Raw genomic sequence first — 21315 nt, forward strand, 5'->3', positions numbered from 1 at the left:
CATACTTATAATACTATATACAAGGGGATTTAATATAATCTCGAAGAAGTAAAGAAATATTGGTAGGAACAGATCAATTATTATGTTAGCTTCGGATAGTAAAAGATATTCTATAGTCTGTTAAATTAAGGTCTTTGTTTAGGTGCATTCTTCTTCAGTTTCTGTATGTATTTTCCATATTTAATCTGTGTCTAGAGAGTGCTTGGGGAGCTACGCCAGCCAATTTTTTAATAAAACATTTCGATGTTTTAAAGTGTTTTCTAATACTTTTAGTGTTTCTGTGCTTAATAATTTCTAAAATGTGTTTTTTCTCCATTTAAAATTTATATAATCATGAGTTTCACTAATGTTAGCGTGTTAAGCTCCGTTGATTATCTTGGCGGTAACAATACTATGTATTCTAACAAAAATATAATTGTACAGAAATGACAATTTTAGCTAGAAAATAATAAGTACGTAAGTTAGAAATCGTCGATATAAATAAGAGACCCTATCATATAAGGTTTTACAAAGAATTTTTTATACAATTTCATCGATATGAACGATGTCCGAGACAAAGTTGTGGCTGGATCTTCCACATGGGAAAGTGGTGCAGGTCAGAGCGACTCATCTCCTGAGATTCAGTCTTCACCCGGTGGAAGTGGAGAAACTCCACAAACACCGGGAGCTCCAGCACCTTTGGCGCCACATCTTGCTGCAGACTTGCATCCTGATCTCATCCAACAAGGCTGGCGAAAGTATTGGTCTAAAAGAGAAAACAGACCATACTTTTGGAATAAAATTTCTGGTGAATCTATGTGGGAATTACCAGCTGTTAAAAGAGACTTTGATCCCATAACAGACCCTTTGGGAATATGTCACACAGGTCCCCCAAATCCAGGGAATATGACTCCAAGTGCTAGTAAACGAAGACCCTCAGAAGATAATGGCCCTCCCCCTAAAAAATTTGTTCTTTCTGGTCCATGGGATATTGAGGTACCAACCAATGTTGTAATCTATGAACGCCCTCCTACAATTTGTCCTCATCCTCATCCAGAAGTTGAAGGCTTTAGGTTTACACTTGCTAATAAATTAAGGCAATGCTATCAAGAACTTTGTCATACAAGAGAAAGTATAGATGCACCAAAAGAATCATTTAACCGTTGGTTAATGGAGAGAAAAGTGAATGATCAGGGAGGTTCTGATCCACTGTTGCCAAGCCACTGTTTTCCAGAAATATCAAGATCTATGTATGAAGAAATTATGAATGATATACCAATAAAGTTAACTCACCCAAAATTTACTGGAGATGCAAGAAAACAGCTATCTCGTTATGCGGAAGCTGCAAAGAAAATGATAGAATCAAGGAATGCATCTCCAGAAAGTAGAAAGGTGGTTAAATGGAATGCAGAAGATACATTTCAATGGCTCCGGCGTACTGTTGGTGCTACTTATGATGATTTTCAAGATCGCTTAGCACATTTAAGAGTATGACATTTTTTTCAACAAATTATCTTCCTCTTATCTGTTCAGTTTCTTAATCAATTGATATTTTCAGCGACAATGTCAGCCTCACTTGGCAGAAACAGCAAAAGCTTCAGTGGAAGGAATTTGCCTTAAAATTTATCATTTATCTGCAGAATATGCAAGAAAAATAAGAGAAAAGCACAGTGTTCTCCTAAAAGAAAATGGAATTCAGGTAATAGTATTCTTAAAAGATATCCTGTATTAATCAAACAAAACTCTTATAAGATTCCAGTTTGATCCTTATGTTTCAAAGTTTTACAGAATAGGCTAAAAATAATAAACCCAATTGGAGTTCTGAATCATAAAATGTTTTTTTAATACATTAGAGTAACAAGACAAGTTTCTCAGGACGAACTAGCTAATGTCTTGGGACAATCTATGTGTTGTCAGTCATGACAACTTAAACTAAGATTAATTTTAATTCTAAATTAATAAAAAAAGAATTAATCCAACTCAACATTTATATCTGTTAACTGAATAGGAAGAAATATTAAAGATATTATTTAAATAGGTAAATAATAAAAAGAAGAGACACCGCCAGAAATATGCATCACATAAACTACTGAACTGATTTTGAACAAACCTGATATTATAATTATATGACTTAGTTTTCGAAAAATTTGTGGACCTATAAATACCTACACATTATCCAATTCAAACAATTAATAAAAAAAAGGATTTCGTGGCTTTTAATGTAGATTAAGACTGAGTTTCAAAATTAAAACCATTCCACGGTTCTATGATAAAAGATATTTATTCCAGGAAATGCCAGCTCCACTCCAGCAAGCTGCTCTTCGTAAAGTGTGGTGTTATCCAGTACAATTCGCGTTACCGGCACCCAGGCCGCCAATAGTAGAACATTTCATTGACCGCGATCAGGTATTACTGCGGTACCTTGGAGAGACGCAAGTCCTTAACGCTACCTATTTACAGAAATTGGTATGTATATTTAAAAATATAAAGCGTTATATTATGCAAACAATTGTGAAAGATGATTACAAATTACAGATTTAAAAAAAATCTAATTTTTTTATTAGTTAAAGCCTCAATACAATTTCAAACCACTTCAAAGTTTTGAACCATGTTCAGAAGCATTTCCTTATATTTGACGAACCTATATTTTGTTTTTTTTTTTAATAATATTTGTGTAAGGAAATAAATCATGGGGAAATAAGTCGTCAAAGCGAACAGAAAAATATGGGCAACGTTATTATAATTTAATTATCGAAACACCATTTTGAAAATTACTAGGTTAAAACAGAACGACAAAAAGAATGCATTATAAAACCTCTTTCAGGAACATCTATACCGATACAGCTGTTTCGACGATAAGAAGTTCGAATTATTTTTATCGCGCGTATGGTGTTTACTTAGACGATATGCGGCTTGGGTGGGGGCAGGGGGAGGTGATTCGCACTTGGCACAAATGTCGGCACCTGTTCCAGTACTTGAGTGCCTCCAGAGATGCTTTGGAGTCACTTTTGAATGCTTCGCGAGTCCATTAGACTGTTATTTTAGACAGTATTGCTCTGCGTTCGCCGATACCGACTCGTATTTTGGATCGAGAGGGTGAGTCTGGTAAATGGGTTCGATTACTGAAAAAAAATCAATAATTATATAATAAATAAAAAGACTAAACAAAATGATGTATGAAATGCAGAAATGTGATTCTATTATTTAATACATTTTTCTTTCAAATTGGGAGTGGCTTCAAAAAGATTTATGCAGGCTATTGTATGAACACATATACTTTAACTTTATGTTATGGTGCATTTTACAATGCATAGAAATTTGATTTTTAAATACAGTCAAAACCGGTTATAACGACATTGAAGGGACCGTATAGTTGCCGACGTTATATCCGATAGTCGTTATAAGCAATGTCATATACACAAGTACAGTACATATGTATGTACATAGTTATCGATCTAGAATAGATAAGTATGGGTTATAATATGACATGTTAATATTATAATATGTAAACGAGTCAAAAAAGAAACAAAAATATTTATTACGAAGTAATTAGGTACAAAAGTAATCAGTCAGTCTGATTTTTTGCATTTTACGTTTCATACTCCTCAAGGTATGAGTATCACCAGTATCAAACTGTTGGTTAAAGGCAACAAATTTTATATGCCTAAATATTTAAAATTATATTTAAAGATTTAAAATCGTTTGTATTGTTTTGTTTTGCTGAGACAAGAAGCGGTTGGTCGTTATAGCCGATGAATATCGATAAACTTTCGCCGTTGTAAGCGATATGTCGTTGTATCCGATGTTGTTATAAGCGGTTTCTTTACTGAATAGTTTACTAGGGATTCGGACGGGACCATACAATCTGGTTGTAATAACCTATAGGTCGTTGTAAACGATGTCGTTATAAACGGTTTTGACTGTACTCTAATTTAATTATTCTTGCCTGCTGTACTAAAAAATAAATACTTTTTCGATTGCGATTCGTCAGCGTCTATTCCGAACAAAAACGTGCCGTTCGGCCAATAGAAAACAAGCGAAACGCGTTATTTTATTTTTTTGTACTAAGTATTCGTAATACAAACGTGGTTCAGGGCATTCCGGTTTTCTCGCTATGTTTGCCTTCACCATACGATCGACTATTAATTGCGCACTCAAAATGAAAAGTCCAATGGTGTAAGCCATGATTCGAACGCACGACCTCAGTGTTGACAGCTCAAGTCAAATATTTGTATAGAAATTTTCTGTTTTCGTAACCACATTCAAATACAGTGTAAACTCCATGTAACCTACCTCGATTTAACGACGAACTTCCTAAAACGTCCTTCGTAAAAAAAAATTATGTAAATAACTAACACTAGTCTGAAATAAACTTTTTCTTTTTCTAATTCTGATTTTTCTTCTTTCCATTTAACGACAACTCTTTATAACGCCATAAAATGCACAGTCCCTTCAGTGTCGTTATATAGACTTTACACTGTATATACTTTGGTAAACACATGGTAGAATCCTAGGCGATTAATGTTTTCGGACATCGCAGGCCATTTCTCGAGCTCCGACCTGTATCGGGGTCGTTGGTTGCGCATCCGCCCCACTGTGAGCCTTTGCTTGAGGCTGCGTTAAGGCATATGGAGAGGCTATTACAGGACTCGGCTGAACCACTAAGTTTCGTGGTCTTCTTGCCGGAGTGGCCAGATAGACCCACTCATGCCTTACACAAATTGCAGGCCAGCCATTTTAAAAGGAAACAGGTTTGTTTAATGTTGTTAAACTATTTATTCGGATAAACCAAGAAAATAAGTGTTTTTAACGTGGATTTATTGCACAATGTACATTTATGAACGAATAAAGAAATACATATTAAATGCTAAATGCTTCTAATTTTACATTTACTGCCAGTTCTCAAATCAAAGGCGTAGAACGGACGAGAAGAACTGGAAATAAACTCTCCGCCACTCTTTTTAATCTTTTAATATATATTTTTTTTGTTTTACACAATGTTTTTTTTTTTTTTAATTAAAACTATTAAAAACAAAGATTTTTTTCCTCTATCAGCAGTAGGCATGGTGAAATAGGAGCATGCACTTACATTCTCGTGGGAACAACACGCAAATACATAGTCGAAATAACTAACATCACCGCATACACGAATTCAAGTTCGACCAATCACCACAAGTAGCACCCGTTCACGAGTATGACGCATGGACGCATTTTATCTCGTAATTTTTGTTTTTGTGTCAATAAACGCATTTTGTCTCGTATTTACTAAGAAAGACAATACTTGCGTTTTATGAAAATTTGGTAAATCTAGTTGGATGAGTATAATAATTTTTTATTCATAAAATGAGACTCTTCAATACATCCCTGATCTTAAATGAGTGTTCCTTCATGGCTGTAGGTCCACATTAAAACTATTACTTTTTACGTCTACTAGTGTATGAGTGCTTTTGTTAATAGGTCTACCTTTAACATTTCCTAAACGATAGAATATCATTTCAGGTCGTTATTCCTGCATTTGAACATGAGTATCGTCACGGTTTTCAACATTTGCTTCCGAAGTAAGTATAGCTTAATCAACAAACCTTTTTTTAGAACCCAAACGAAATACTTTTTAAATCTAAATATTTAAATTACTGCTAAAACTGTAATCTTGCTAACTGAAAAATTAAAGTATGAATATAGCTGCGGAATTCCTAGTAATATAGTTGTCATTATATAAATATTTTTCTTAATAGTAGTACATATCAACCATTTCAAATCAGCATGCATAATGTCAAATTTTAGTTAAGTGTTTTATTTATTATTAAATATTATAATATACTAGATGACCCTGTGAACTTTGTTTCACCAACATCTATTTGTGTCAAAACTTAAAAAAAAACCAAAGATATCGGACCTCATACAGCAAACTACATACTAATACTATGAAACACATATTTCTGAAAGAATATACAAATAAATGACAACCAAGTGACAATTTTTTATTTCTAAAAAGACGTCCAATTTCCCAACTAAGAAAGTGTTTTTATTGTAAAATTCAATTGTCGATTTTAGTATTTTTCTTTGATTGTTATTTACGTTTCCCATCGTATAAACCTTCCCTGACCTTCCACAAATATTTCAAGATCAAAATTAGCCAAATCGGTCCAGCCTTTCTCGAGTTTTAGCGAGACTTACGAACAGCAATTCATTTTTATATATATAGATTTTGACAACCTTGACAGTTTGTCAAAAACTTATATCTTAAAACCTCTCCCCTATCATAAAACCTTAATGCTTTTACATATGTTGTTATTGAATAAATGAATGAAGAATGTTTTGTAATTTCAGAAACGAGATATACTTCCGTTGGGGTGGTGGGACCGTAGTAGTGTGGCTTCAAAACGCAGCCGGTTTCGCTCGATGGGGCCCCACTGAGGACAGAGTAGAGGCTCTACTGGACGCCTGGAGGCCCAGAGCTAAATTACGATCGCCTGAAGATAATCCTCCAGCTGTTCCAGCACCCACTCCCGAAACTGACACACCAGCGCCGGATAAACGACCATAGGTACACAAATAGAACTTTATAAAAACTAAATCAATCTCTGTTTTATCTAGAATATTCTGTTCTTTAAATGTATTTACTTTTTCAACATATTTATCAAATAGCCACTGCTCATTTAACCCGGCTCTTATAATTTTCTATATTTAAAACTATTCATTCATCTATACTTTATCAAGGTTATAATTAAAACTTTTTCTCTTTCCATGACAAAAGTAAAATAATTTAATTAGACTGATTTAGTTTTTATAAATGATGCGGGTAGACTAAGGTCCTATGTATTCAAAACATCGTTAATAATTACCACTATCCGTTGTTTCCTATGCAAAACGTATTTTCAATCGAATAATCGTATTGTAATACGTATTTTACATATTTTACCATCAATATACTACGCAAGTATATTGATTACAAATAGACCATAAAATGCCATGAATTCAGAGAAGACATAGAAGACGACAAGATACAAAGACCACAACCTACTATATCTAACTTTACAACAAATAAAAACATATATATTAATAAATATGATTTCCATTAAGAATACTGTAAAATGCATAAAATACAAAATGTTAAAAAAAAACATTTAAGAGTACTATTTTACCTTCTCATAAAAATGACAAAACAGACTACATAATGAAAGCGATATTGATATATAGATTAAAAATGTTTTATTATACAAATTGTTCCAATTTTTACACTCAAAGCCATGTTAAAAAGAAACTAAAATAAGTGTATTCAAAGATGGTTAAATAATTACTATAGTATTTTTAATATAATGGTCATGTAATTAATGCAATTGCACAACAAACTGCAATTATCTATAATAGAATCATTATAGAGGAAAATAGTACATGTGATGTTTTGCTTTATTAAGTGGGGGGTATTTTTTAATGTGTGATGTTAAGGCATGTCTCAGTTATAAAGAAGTGTAAAAATTTAAAAAATTGAGGCTTAATTCATTTATTTTAAATATAATATAACACATTTGTCCATAAATATAATCACTGATTTTGTGTGGCATGCAATATGGTTTGTGAGCATTTGTATGATTTGTCTTGTGCTGATTCTATACCCAATTTTTTTAGTTAATAGCCTGGGTTTCAATGAATTTATTCCAGAAATTTGTTGGATATTTTGTTTATTCAAAATATTGTCATATAACAAATATTCCTATCACAAAGTTAATGAAATAAAAATCAAAAGATAAATCAATTTAAGATTATATTTTACTTTTACATAATAATTTTCTATATACATTTATAAGTCTGTAAATAAATAAAATGGACATTGTAAATAGATTTAGTTCTACTTTAGTTGTCAAACTTATTGTAAGTTCTTTTTTATTAAGTCCCTTTTTCACTGTTGTATAATTCTAAAGATATATTTTGATTGTTTAATTATATTTTTTGAAATATATACACTTTTATTTTCACTTTCACTACTTTGGATAAAATTAAACACCTAAGCAGCTGACAAATATTTATTCTAAATACATCTACTTAAAAACGCCTCGAAACAATAGGCGGAACTAGACATTGAAAATCCTTGTAGACAATATTCTTCTACTTTAGAACAATTTACTTTCTAATTTTTTATTAGATATATAAAAGAATTTCAACACTAAATTAGTATTTATGCATACAATTTTGTAATATGTGCACCAATCAGAAAAAGTGTTTTAAAATTCTTGTAAATTTGTGTTAATAAAATAATTTTACTATTTAAATATACTTATCGAAGTGCCACTGCTCACCCAACCCTGCTCTTATAATTTTCTATATTTAAGACTATTCATCTATTGAAAAGATGAGATGACAGGTACAGAGTTTAATCAAGGTAATATTTAAGACTTAAATGATATCTCCAAAATAGGAATTTGTGCACAATATTGAGATCTTATTTTTTTAGGCCAAAAAATTTATGAAAATATTTGATAGTACCTACTTACATAATAAGAACTAAACAACTTCCTACTCCATTCTTAATATATATTCATTATATTTAGTAATATATATAGCTGTTAGTATTAGTAAAATATGAAATGTTATGGTAAAGTTAAAATGTTTAAAAAAAATTGCTAAGCACTTTAGTCATATTCTTCATCTTCGTCCATTGCAAAATCAACACCCGAATCAGCACACACAGGACTGAAATAGAAAAGTAATGTACTAACATGAACAATGACAATTTCTTCAAAAAACAAATATTTGTTAAAAAAACAGAAATATTTTAATTAAAATAACAAAAAAGGAAAAATGCAATAAATATTTTACTGATTATTATATAATACCTCATTGCCCTGCAGGTGAAGAAAACCATTCGTTTCAGCTTCATATTGTAAAAGAAAAAGTTAAAAGTCCATAAGCATCCAGGTTCTCCAAATGGATCACTGGCAAGGTCGGGGTTGTAGCTATATATTCTACAGTCGGCCAACTGCACCTCTTCATCAATCGCTGCCCAAAGGGCTGGCTTAAGCTGCCTCCAGCGAACTCCACCAACAGCAGACAAGGCAGCATCAACAGCACTTTGAACCCACGTAAGTGATGGTTCTGCACTAAATTCACTACTCTGTAAAAAGTTAAAATATTTAGAAATATGATCAGCATAAAACAAATAAATCAGATTACAATCTAATTATTTTTAATGAATAGTCTTTATCACTTAAATTTTGATAACAATCAAAGGTTTATGGTCATTTCACACAAAATAAGCACTTAAACAAGTTCTTTGTGGATTACAAACTAAATGACCTATTGTTATTGCCATGCAGACGCTTAAGCTGTGTATAATGAAAAATTATATTAATACTTTTGTCATATTTTTTTTGTTAAATTGATTAAGAATGGAACCATTTTATAACAATTAATTACCTTGGCCATTGAAAAGTCATAATCGGGAAAAGCAGCATTCAAGGTAGCAATGAGGTAAAACAATGTTTTCCGTGATATTGTATCACATAGAATACCCTCCTCATCACCCGAAAGGCTCCGACTGAAAAATATAGGAATATGAAACTACTGGAAGTATTGTAAAAGCTATTCCTTGTATGGTCATATCTTAATTATTTAATTTAGATTTGCAATAAAAAACTTGGGTGACTCTTTAGAACACTTAAGTAGCAAATATAAACATTAACATATTTTTTAATTGTAGTTAAGTAAATTTTTCTTGATACCTATAAGAGAAACCTTCAGGTGGAGACAGAGCCTGAAGGTTGTGAGTCGTCTCACCAGCTGCTGTGAACCTTTTGTAGAAAGCTTTCTCACCACCAGCCATCTTACAGCTGTAGCTTTCTACTCGGCCTTGCACAGCGCTGTCCCCATTTAGTATAGACAGTGCACTGCTCAGTGCTTCCAAGCGACCACTTTGTAAAAGTTTCATCTTTTTTTTTTTTTAATGAACTGTTTACCCAAACAGTTTTCTCGTTGTAAACAGTAGACTTATATTTGTGCACGTTGCACTACTTCTGTACATAGCAGAGGGGTGTATAAATATTCCTTTTCTTTTAGAGTGAAGAAGATTTACACTCGGTATTAAATTCGACTTCTTGTCTTCTTCCGCGCTGATGGGATGCGGGTACATTACAAATATAAGTATTAATTAAGGTTTTTGAACAACTAAGGTCGTTAATATGAGTATTTATAGAATTCTTTCACAGCGTTATGTGTACACAATGGCGCGTCACTGTTCCAATTCGACACAAACACTTTCCAATGCTAAACGTAAAAATCCATATCTAACATTGTAAAAGCCCGTTATTTAAAAATATTTCACAAAATATGTTGATTATAGCAACTGGAGTACACAAAAATAAGAAATATGTGTTTTCTTAAATGAATAGCAATAACTTGATAATAACACTTTTTTCGTTTTCACAACAAGACACAGGAAAAGCACGTAGAGTATAGAATTTGGATATCATCAATAGACTATTAAAAATTCAAGATAAAAATTACAGAGTACTACTATTATTTGGTTAATAAGTATTCTGTGGTGTTGTTATTTATACAAAGGTAATATAGTAGGAACCACATAAGTTATTAAGTATAACTTTTAGAAGTATTTCACAATTATTAATTAATATACAGCGTTACCAGATTGTTACTATTGTAACATGCTATTTTACTTTTGACCCTCTCATCACTCATGTCACAAGACTCAAAATATTAACTTTGACTAAAATGATACTCAAACATTGGTGACTGCAAACAAAAAATAATCGTGAAATGAAACGCACTTTTCAGTATTTTAGATGTTATTGAATCAAGCAAATCTCAAAATTTTGAAATAACAGATTTGTGTAAAGTGATGTCTATTGTCTATATTCCCAACCCTAAAAAATATGTAGATGTTGTGCAGCACAAAAGGAATGGAAAACCCATGCTTTCTTGGCCACAAAGATTTAAATATATCTCCGAATGTTGAGGAGTACCGGGATTTTTTTTTAAATGAATGGTCTCCATTTTCTAATGCATACCTACGTAGAAAGAATTATTTGTCAACTAAACATAAATAATAAAAATTAGCCGAAAAAGTCTAAATGTTGACACCGTTTCTGCTTTGATGGTTAATAAAGCAAATACAAAAGACGCTATTCATTTAGAGACATGTATTTGGGTCAATGACTCAATATGGCTAAAATTAAAACACTTTGTTTATGTTTTGACTAACTTTTATGTTTTCAATGAGACTATTATCAGTTTTTCAGGTTCTAGATCACATTAGCTATTCCGTTAGTTGGTATGGGTCTACTCTACCCGCTACCGAAGTCTCATGGCATAAAACAAAAATAAAAAAAATGAGATTTTCATTTGGCAATGTCAAGTGTCATCGGTGAAATCAAAGTACGAGATCTGTCAACCGCTCCTGAGGTTTTGTGATTATCTTCTTGAAATTTGTTGTTTTGATGAAAATGTCGAAAAAGCCACTTCGATCTCAGGCGAGAAATGTTTTCAATACTTATTCTTATAAAATAAAAGAAGGTGTAAATCAAACTCAGTCTTTGATTTTAAAGCGCGTGGTAGAATTCACCAGTAAGTTGGACCATACAGTTATACATTACTTTTACGTTATTCACTCTACGTCTACACTATTTAATCATTAAAATAAATTAGAGATTGTTTAAAAATAATAATAAATATTTTAGTGTAATATAAAACAATAAAAATATAAAACAATAAAATAATATAACTAAGTAGGTACATACATAGTTTTCTACAAATGTCAAATTTCTCGTGACGTTTGATATTTTTTCATTTTTGAACTGTCTTGTGTATTTTACTATCGGTACTAACAACACTGGTTATATATGTGCCAAATGCCAATGGACTTTGTATCCGGCTAATAAATAAATAAAAAAAATTATTATATATTGCCAATGGACTTTGTATCCGGCTAATAAATTAATTTAAAAAAAATGGTTATATATCAAATTATCACTTGAATTTTTTGAAACTTGAAAAAGTTGATTTGAATCAGTTATTCATCTTAATATACGTCTTAATAGTATAATATAGTATAAATATCATTTAATTGTTCAGTTCAGATTTGTAAGGATGATTTAATTATTTGAATGAATGTAAACATAAGTACATATTGAGATTTTTTGAGCATTATGTTAAAAATGCTATCAACAAAATTCCAAAGACAGTTTTTACTTTCAATTTTAAGTAAGCAATCGCAGAATGGAGGCAGAAATTATGGTTAGTCAATTTGTGTGTGCTTTGTTTCTGATAATAATTATTTTTTAAAGTGTACAATCTTCTGTTGCAGCGACGGCCAAACGGTTTTACCGACGTGCCGATATAGTACAAAACGAAAACAAATGGGAGGTTACCTTAGATCATCGGAGGTTAAAGACACCCAACGGTCTGGTTTTTAACGTTAATACTGAGGGCCTAGCAAGAGCAATCGCTGCAGAGTGGGATGCACAACACGACGGAATCTCCCAACCTTCAATGCATCTGGTACAAACATATTATATATTTCAATAAACTACGGAATGTTTAATGTATACATTTTTTGTAGGTAATATGTTTTAAAGTACATTCGGAACCTATCTCCAGGGTAATAAGATATGTGAAAACAAGCATTCTCATAATCTGTCAAATAATAAAAAAAAGAGATGCTAATTGCTACAACAATTATTGCATGTTCTCCATGATATATTAATGCAAAGTGTATAAGTAAAATAATTGATAGATTTATTTAATATATCTACAAAATTGTTGTTTTGGACTTTGATAACCTTCTTCCATTTTAGACCGCTCTATGCAATACTGCATTGGACAATCCAGGAAAACTCGACAAACATGATATAGCTATCCACCTACTTGAATATCTAGCTACAGATACCGTCCTCTTCTTCTCAGATGTAAGCTATTTATTTTGTTTTATCTACAGAGTAACTAACCATCAGCTAAATTAATACATCCCTTCAACCTAGGGTACCCAATATTTTTGTAGAGACCCTTGCATTCTGTATCCTGTATAACATGTGCATGATTACTTCAGTGTATTGTTCTGCAGGAGTACCTACCTTAGATTTTGTTTTTGGATTGGGTCAAACCTGTTTATCTTACCAGTTAAAATTGAAGAAGCCTTATAACTATTATATTATTGATTGAATATGATGTTCATACTCATGACTAATTAATACCTAAAGTATATAGAGACTTAAGGCCCCTTATTTTGTAGGAGGAAGAGGAGTTAAGACTTCTACAGGAACAAAAATGGGGCCCAGTTTTAGAATGGTTTGAAAAGAGGTTTAATATTAAGCAGGAAGTTTCAAGTGACTTCCAGCCTCCTCCTGTCACTACAGAAACAAGAGCAGTGTTAGCCAGACATTTTCTTTCATACGACTTTCCAGCCTTAAATGGTAAGTGTAATTTAGAGATTTTTTTACCGTAATTGCAAAAGTGTAGTCCGAACAGGAACAGAACTCAGAGTATATTATTGATCTAGTTTGAACATCTATCCAGTTATAGACCTAATGTTCAGATCGGACTAGATGTTATGCACATTAGCATGGATTAGTTGGCAACCAATCTATTTATGTACTGGTAATTAAAATGTCAATGAATCAGACTTAAAAATGTGTCTGAATGCCTATGAAATATAACACAAATTTTAAGAACTTAATAATTGAAACATTTTTTAATCATAACAATTATTTAAGGTCATGTAAGATAATATTTGAAATAAAAGTGGTACCTTGGTCCTTAACACACCCATCATTGAAAAAAACATGTTTATGAATAAGTCAGACGGCATAAAGAAAGGTATCAATGTGTTTTTAATATTAAAAATGATGTCACAGACTCTTTGACATACACACCAATGTTAAACGTAAGCATTGTATTTTAGCAATGAATTTTGGAACAGAAGCATTAAAGTCTCCAATATTAATGTTGGCCTGTGTGGATAGATTTTTACAACCAAAGGAAGCTGTGATGCTAGCGAGATTAGAGGAAGAATACCAGGTAAGTTATTTCCTATAGGATTGTGTAATGTAATTGTGAAGTGATGCCCATAAAAGTCAACATATTCAAGCTACAAAAGAAGGCTATAAACTAGGGAATAATTTTCTTTTCCCAAACAATTTTAAACTGCTGCTGCTGATACTGCAGCTGTGTATGTGTGTCTTCATAGACTACTTGTCACAGAACATCAAAAGGACTAGCAAAATTATACATGATAATAATATGGTATAGATACTGACATGTGATTCCATAACATGATAAAAACAGAATCATAATAAATCAGCATTGTTAATTTTATTTATTTAATTTTTTATAAATCACAACTCTAATGTTTTGTTTTACGTCATTCTTGGATACACATCAAGTTTTTTCTTCAATTCAAGAAGATTTTCTCCTAATTAGGTCTATGATATGTATTGTATTATAAAAAGTTAACAATTTTGTAGTAAATGTCAGGAACTACTGAATCGATGTTTATTATGGCACATAATTGTAATACATATGTTTATTTCCCGTTGCACACACCGGCTACATTATTCTTCATTATACTTAGTGAAAAGTAAGGAACACACAAATTAAGGGAGCGTTCAAGTATTACGTCACCCAATTTTTGGAGATTATTGAACCTCGTAACGTTTTTCTGTACCCAAGTACAATAAAAAATAAAATAAATGAAATAAAATATGTTTATTATGGAACATAACATACATGTATCACTTATTCCACGTCATTAAATTTGAATTTGTAGGCATCCCTAATCATCGGCAAAGAAGACAGGGTGTAGGCCGAGAGAAAAAGCCGGCGTAAAAAACTCTCAGTACTCTTTTAAAATAGCAAATCATCAAACAAATATCGCAAAAATTTGCGATATTTGTTTTAAAATAAGTATTGTACCCAAGTATAGTAAAACGTTTTGTGACCACCTAGTGATTCTTTATACCTAAAAGTTACCATTCTGTGGTGTAAAGTACTACAAAGTCGAAAATAATATTAACAATAACGCGTAATTTTATTAAAAGGGCCCCCCAAAATTCGTTACTTGAACGCTCTCTAAAATGTTTTATTTCACATGAATAATGGCATCCATCGCATTGATAACACCAAATGTGTAACTATTTAGACTATATAGGTTATTAATAAATCCATGTAACATTAACCTATTAACCAACTAGCACCACTAATGTCTTAAACCAAGGTTCCAATTTAGAACCTGATTAATTATTGCAACCTCGTCTTTAAAGACGTAGTGTGTCTTAAACGGGCTTAAATACCCGAATGAGGACGTTTTCAATCCGTATACTTGTATGTATGTCTACCTGAATGAAACATGTTTAGGTCATAACACTTTTAATATAAATTCTTATTATTTAACTCTCTTGCAGTTTGAGGTTGGTTTTATTTTTTAAATTAAAGTATTTTTTTAGTGACCTTTTAAAGCCAGATATTGAAAAAGCAAATGGCGTATAATCCTGGCTCTGGGTTCGATTCCCAGTGAAATAATTATAATATATTAATTATATTATTATAAATTTTACGTATTTTTTTAGCTTCAACGATGGGGTCGTGTTCCATGGGCTCATGAGTTAAACCAAGTAGAACTGACGTCACGAGTGGCGGCGTCACTTCTTATCATACAGAATTCAACAGAACTACACACAGAAAAGGCTAAAAAGAAAGCAGAGGAATCATGATAGTGAATTTTAACCACAGTGGTTTACTTAACTTATAATAAATGTGAATAAGTGGAGATGGTTTTAATTTAGTCTAGTGCGCAAAGTCCGCAAAAGTTTCATGTAGAATACTTATTTGTAGAAATCGATACAAAATTAAAATGTTATGCGTAAAAGTTTGTTTTATTTTCTGACTAAAGCTTGTTCTTGCAAGGCCGTCATCGCGTGGGGAGGGAAGTTCTTAATTTAGCGTAATTTGTACAAACTTCAAGATGTACTTGTCTATACCCGTGCCAATCTAAAAATAATGAATATAAATAGCGTTTTAAAAATTTAGAAAATGATTACCGATGGTGTTTATATTCGCTGAATGAACTTTAAGATTTATAAACCACTCGAAATTTATGGTTTAAGAATAAAGTAGAAATAGCAAAAGTGGAATCGCAAAGATCTGCTAAAATTAGCTCGGCGAGTGAGTCGGGGCGCTTACCTCGCCCGAATGAGTCGACCTCGCTTTGTGTTATATCTCGCGAACAATAACGTCAAAATCTTATTTAATTTTATTTAAAACAAAGGTACCATGTGAATTGTGACCTAAAACAATTTGTTAAAAAAATGTAAGTGAATGAATTGTATATTATAATCAGAGCACAGCCCACTATTTAAGATAATCATTATGCTCTAGATTTGGCTTTTGACCCTCTCTGCTCACGTTTCTGCACTCTGTAAGTAATATGAACTCCTTTTTATACTATTGTTCTATTGTATTTTTTATTGGTTGATTCAAGATATTTAGTCGAAGTTATCGTATGTGATCTTTATTCTACTAATGAGCGTTGTAATAATTGTTTATTATTTACAAACTTCCAGGGGTAATGAACGGTGACGTGGGAGAAGAGGCGCCTCGCCCCCGTCCCCTATCCGCTGGTCTTTGGACCATTTTCTCGTGGCTCCGTCGTTCAGAACGCTCATCTTCTAATGAAAGTATTTCCAGCGTAGGTTCTGATCGTACCGCTGCCAGCTTCGACTTTCTGGCACCGATATATTATCCTAATTCACAAGCTCCAATAACATTGCCTCTAAATTCGCCAACCGATTCCTACAAGAGAAGAGTTCAGGAGCGAAATTTGCGACGGCAAAGAGAACGTGGAGTGACATTACATAGAAAATACGGGCTCTGGAGAGAAGAGGGTGGGTACGACGGATTAAGTTTACCACCAGCTAATAAAAATATTTCAGAATCTGGCGGCAATCAACGATGCCGAAGGGCAGCAAGTGAATGTTTTCATCGACGAGCTGCGTATGTGCCAGGAAAGAGGCACGCTCCTCCACCGCCTACGTTTGTTACAACCTCATTACCTCGTAGCTATAAGAGAAAACGCCCAGCTCCTAAACCTCCATTGAAAGCGATTTCAGAAAATAAAGAAAATATAGAAATAAATAATAACGATACGCCTACGCCTTCTAGTGATAATTCAACTAAAGAGAATATAGTAAATAATGTCCAAGGAACCAGCAGTAATTCATCTAAATTAATTTTTATTCCTCAACCGCCACCAACAGAAACACATAAAGCTTTAGAGAAACAAGGCAAAGAAATAAAATTTCGAACCGAAAAAAGTTTTCTCAAACAAATATTTGAAAATAAGAAGAGACATTCTGCAGATACTTCGCATGTAAAATTTCTGCCCAGCATTAGTGAACTGGATAAACAGGCGGCTGAAATAATAGAAAATAATAAACTTACACAGAATTATACTTATCTAGAAGATAATAAACTCATTAACGAAGAAAATGCAATGAATACTAATTCTGAAAAAATGTGGATGTGTACTAAATGTTTGCGGAAATATAATACGTCAATTAAATCATGTGTATATTGTGTACCTAAAGAAAATGAACTGACTAAAATTCTTAATTCACAATCTAAAGCCTCAAGTTCATCTACGCAGACGGAGATATCTCGTCAACTATCTAAGGATGTTGAAGAGAAAAAGAAATTGCGGGAAATTCTTAAAGAAATGAAAGACTCTCTCCCAAAGAAACCAAGTCAGAAGAAAATAAAACACACTATTAATTTTGAATTCAATAATGCAGCAAATGAAACCCCAACTTTACGCATTGGGACTACAATAAACGAAAATAAGGAAGAACCTCTTGCCCAAAATAAATTACAAAAATTAAATCAAGAACCATCAACATCTGCTGCATTATCAACAGGAAACCATTCTAACAACAAACGGCATACTTACATTGATGAAATAACGAAGAATTCACTTGAAGGTAACTCTGAATCATTAATAAGAGCTATAATAACATCAAGTAATTTAAAAAAGCCACTCGTCGAAGCTAAGCCCAACGAAGATTCTGAATCTAATACCAAGGCTGCTGCAATATCTAAGAGTAGGGAGGTCCTGAAAGAAAATTCCGTAAAATTTACTCACGACAACCTCTTACGAGCTAGCAATAAAAACCAACTTAAATTATTTGAAAATAGTGATAGAACCCAAGCTATAAAGGAAAATAAAATTACATCAAATACTAACAGTGGTCTAAGTACGCATACGCCGCTGAGTATATCGTCGTTATTAAATCCCATTTACCAGCCGAAAGCAACTACCAGCACGCAGTGTTTCCAAGTGGCTTCGAAAACGAACCTAAACACTAAGCTTAAGACGGAAGTTTCATTAAATAGCGACGTTACTTCCTCACAATTGAAATTAGTAACAAAAACTCCTGCAAAAGATTTAGATAACACTAATGCAGAAAACGTTAAACTTAAAAAAGAACCAACAAATGCGATAAAATTAGATCCCAAGACAGTATCACAAATCATAAAAAAATCTATAGAACAAAAAGAAAAACAGTTACAAGAAAATGAAGCAAAGATCGAGGCGGCTAGAAGTGGGGAATATATAAAACGAAGGGAATTAATTAATCAACTTGAATCGTCTATAGCTAAAGGGGACGAGACGGCAGCTGCTGAGGCTGCTTCGAAGTTAGCTAAACTACGTCTTTCATGTTCTGTTCTGTCTTATTCATCTCAAATACTAGCTGGACCTTCTACATCAGGTATTACAATACCAAAGCAAGAAAAACTCATAAACAAAGACAACGTTGATCCCCAAGAAAATAAAACATGTTTGGAGTCAGAATTTAAGAAGGGTCTTCGAGAAATAAATAAAAATAACACAAATAATACAACAACGGAAGTTTTTCAGCAAAACGAGGATCACAATGATGCAATTCATGATATTATTCCGTAAGTAGCAAAACTATTGCAATTTAATAAAACACATAAAAATTAACAATCAGCTCTTAACAAAAAATATTACACTGAGTTATTAATTATTACACATTAAACATACATTTTGCAGGATTGAAGTTTGGATAGAGGATAAAATTGCAGCTAGAGGACCGGTTCGTTTAAATATTTCCCAACGTTCTACAGTTGCAGATTTAAAAAGAGAAGCATTGTCCTATCTCGGTATAGAAATACGGTTACAGCGCTGGATCGTGGGCAAATCTCTGTGCACAGACGATAATGTGCCCATTATTTCATTAGCAGGGACAGCATTCGACGCACCTTTTTATTTATGTTTAGTTGAATCAGGCAAGTACCTACTTGTGTTCTTTTTATTATTATTTTAAAATATGGATTAATATCTAAACATATTTTCAGACGAAAACAAAGCATCAAAAATAGAGGCTTCAAGTTTACAAAGGTTCGGAGAGTTTTACACGGAATTAATAAAGTTGGAGCAACAGGCACTTATATTAAATGCTGAAAACTTCGAATGTGGAGTATGTCTTGAAGAATGTGCTGTCGGGGACGGAGCTGTTCTCCGTGATTGTCTTCATACCTTTTGTAGGGAGTGTCTATCGGATGCAGTGCGACATTGTGAAGAGCCAATAATATCTTGTCCGGCTGTAGGCTGTCCTGGAGTTATACAAGACAGAGAAATTCGAGCTTTACTATCAGCAGAGGATTATGAGAAATGGTTAGCTCGAGGCTTAGCTGTAGCTGAAAGTGGAACGCGTAATAACTTTCATTGCCGAACACCAGATTGCTCAGGTTGGGCATTTTGTGAACCCGGAGTCAGAGTATTTCCTTGCCCCGTTTGTAAAAAGAAAAATTGTATACCGTGTCAGGTAAGATACAACCAACTATCATTTATTTTTATCTAGAGAAATCAATGCACTAAAGGCTCATAACCCCCTAGAGGCAGTAAATTATTTATTTAGATACTCTAGAGACGCAAAACGGAACTCTTGCTTCCTGTTTGCACGCATTGAGTAAAACGTGTAGGTACCTACGTGATTGAGCAAAATTTGTACACAAAGGCAATTTTTTTTTCAACGTATAAGAGCCATTTAAAATTTGAATTATTATAGTAAATTATAGACTATAAAATGTATAATTTAATTTCATTCTACAAACAACTTATAAGATTTACTTATGTGCTTATTTTAAATCTATAAAACAATCTATTATAGGCCTTGCATGATGGTGAAACCTGCGAACAATATCAAAAGAAATTGCGTGAAGTACCTGCAGATAATACAGACGAAGGGACACAAGCGTTGCTCGATTCTTTAATATCTCGAGGGGAAGCATTACGATGCCCAGAATGCCAAGCTATTATCACAAAAAAATGGGGATGTGATTGGATTAAATGTTCCGCGTGTAAGACAGAAATTTGTTGGGTCACAAAAGGAAGAAGATGGGGTCCAGGTGGGAGGGGAGACACCAGTGGCGGGTGTAAGTGCGGCGTTGAAGGGAAAAAGTGCCACCCCACGTGTAGTTACTGTCATTAAGAATAGCTTATCGGAAACGGTTTGAAGGAGAAACCAAAAAAAGTATGTATTTATAGTAAAATTAATTATTTTTAAATTAATCATAAATTAAAAAAATCGACAAATATATTCAAGAGTAGGCCGCTATTGCCGATGTTCTTCAACGTAATTTAATTATTATATTATAAAACATTTTCATAGATTCAACTTATCACTTTTTCGGTTGTTTAGTCTATAGACTAACTAAGCGCGCCAATACAGCAAGCGTGTAAAATTTAAATATGTTTTTATTTTGATGAAAATTATTTTTCACAAGTATAGCTTATTAGCTACTAAGACTAGCTTATTGGTGTTATTTTTATTATTGTGCAAGTATTGTATTATGTTTAATAAAGATATTAATTATAAACCATATTTCTTATTATATATATCATTGTAAAACTATTAAATGTGCATATTCTCATTTTTTACAATATACAACATTATAATTTTAATACCTTAGTACAATACAGTTACGGTAAAATTAAATTAATATCTAACGACTACACATTTATTTTTCGTAAGAACAAACAGAAAATTGCTACTTCGTTACTAAACGTTTAGTAAAAAGTGAAAATATTAATGCAATACAATGGGATTTCATTTTAGACGCCCCGAGTTTATAGAAACGCTTGACATTACTAGGAAGTTTTACTAAATAATATGAACTTTACTAACCTAGCTAAATAATATTTAATTAATCCTATAATCTATTGTTTGTCACCTGATTATTTTATTTAGTCTGCACGAATGTCGTAAAGTATTGTATTAAAATAATAACTACGAGCATTGTTAATCATAGAAC

General features: G+C 32.5%; 4 protein-coding genes across 4 annotated transcripts; 3 read left to right on the plus strand and 1 right to left on the minus strand.

Moving 5' to 3' along the window:
- Nucleotides 1–173: 173 nt before the first annotated feature.
- On the plus strand, nt 174–7955 carry LOC125056366 (mRNA (2'-O-methyladenosine-N(6)-)-methyltransferase). Its single transcript, XM_047659406.1, has 7 exons — nt 174–1467; nt 1538–1678; nt 2269–2445; nt 2804–3075; nt 4520–4730; nt 5479–5537; nt 6310–7955. The coding sequence occupies exons 1-7, from the start codon at nt 538–540 to the stop codon at nt 6524–6526; spliced, it is 2007 nt and encodes a 668-aa protein (XP_047515362.1). The 5' UTR covers nt 174–537; the 3' UTR covers nt 6527–7955.
- Nucleotides 7956–7989: 34 nt separating this feature from the next.
- LOC125056367 (repressor of RNA polymerase III transcription MAF1 homolog) lies at nt 7990–10431 on the minus strand. Its single transcript, XM_047659407.1, has 4 exons — nt 9699–10431; nt 9394–9514; nt 8814–9091; nt 7990–8670 (listed from the first exon to the last, which is right to left on the minus strand). The coding sequence occupies exons 1-4, from the start codon at nt 9902–9904 to the stop codon at nt 8610–8612; spliced, it is 666 nt and encodes a 221-aa protein (XP_047515363.1). The 5' UTR covers nt 9905–10431; the 3' UTR covers nt 7990–8609.
- Nucleotides 10432–12020: 1589 nt separating this feature from the next.
- On the plus strand, nt 12021–15736 carry LOC125056816 (ATP synthase mitochondrial F1 complex assembly factor 2). Its single transcript, XM_047660109.1, has 6 exons — nt 12021–12225; nt 12296–12489; nt 12786–12896; nt 13220–13400; nt 13889–14004; nt 15552–15736. The coding sequence occupies exons 1-6, from the start codon at nt 12138–12140 to the stop codon at nt 15693–15695; spliced, it is 834 nt and encodes a 277-aa protein (XP_047516065.1). The 5' UTR covers nt 12021–12137; the 3' UTR covers nt 15696–15736.
- A 205-nt stretch (nt 15737–15941) lies between these two features.
- Nucleotides 15942–21303, plus strand: LOC125056372. Its single transcript, XM_047659411.1, has 5 exons — nt 15942–16399; nt 16545–18936; nt 19052–19287; nt 19357–19826; nt 20172–21303. The coding sequence occupies exons 2-5, from the start codon at nt 16550–16552 to the stop codon at nt 20490–20492; spliced, it is 3414 nt and encodes a 1137-aa protein (XP_047515367.1). The 5' UTR covers nt 15942–16399; nt 16545–16549; the 3' UTR covers nt 20493–21303.
- Nucleotides 21304–21315: the final 12 nt, after the last annotated feature.

The sequence above is a fragment of the Pieris napi genome, chromosome 15 (assembly GCF_905475465.1).
Source record: "Pieris napi chromosome 15, ilPieNapi1.2, whole genome shotgun sequence".
Lineage (NCBI taxonomy): Eukaryota > Metazoa > Arthropoda > Insecta > Lepidoptera > Pieridae > Pieris > Pieris napi.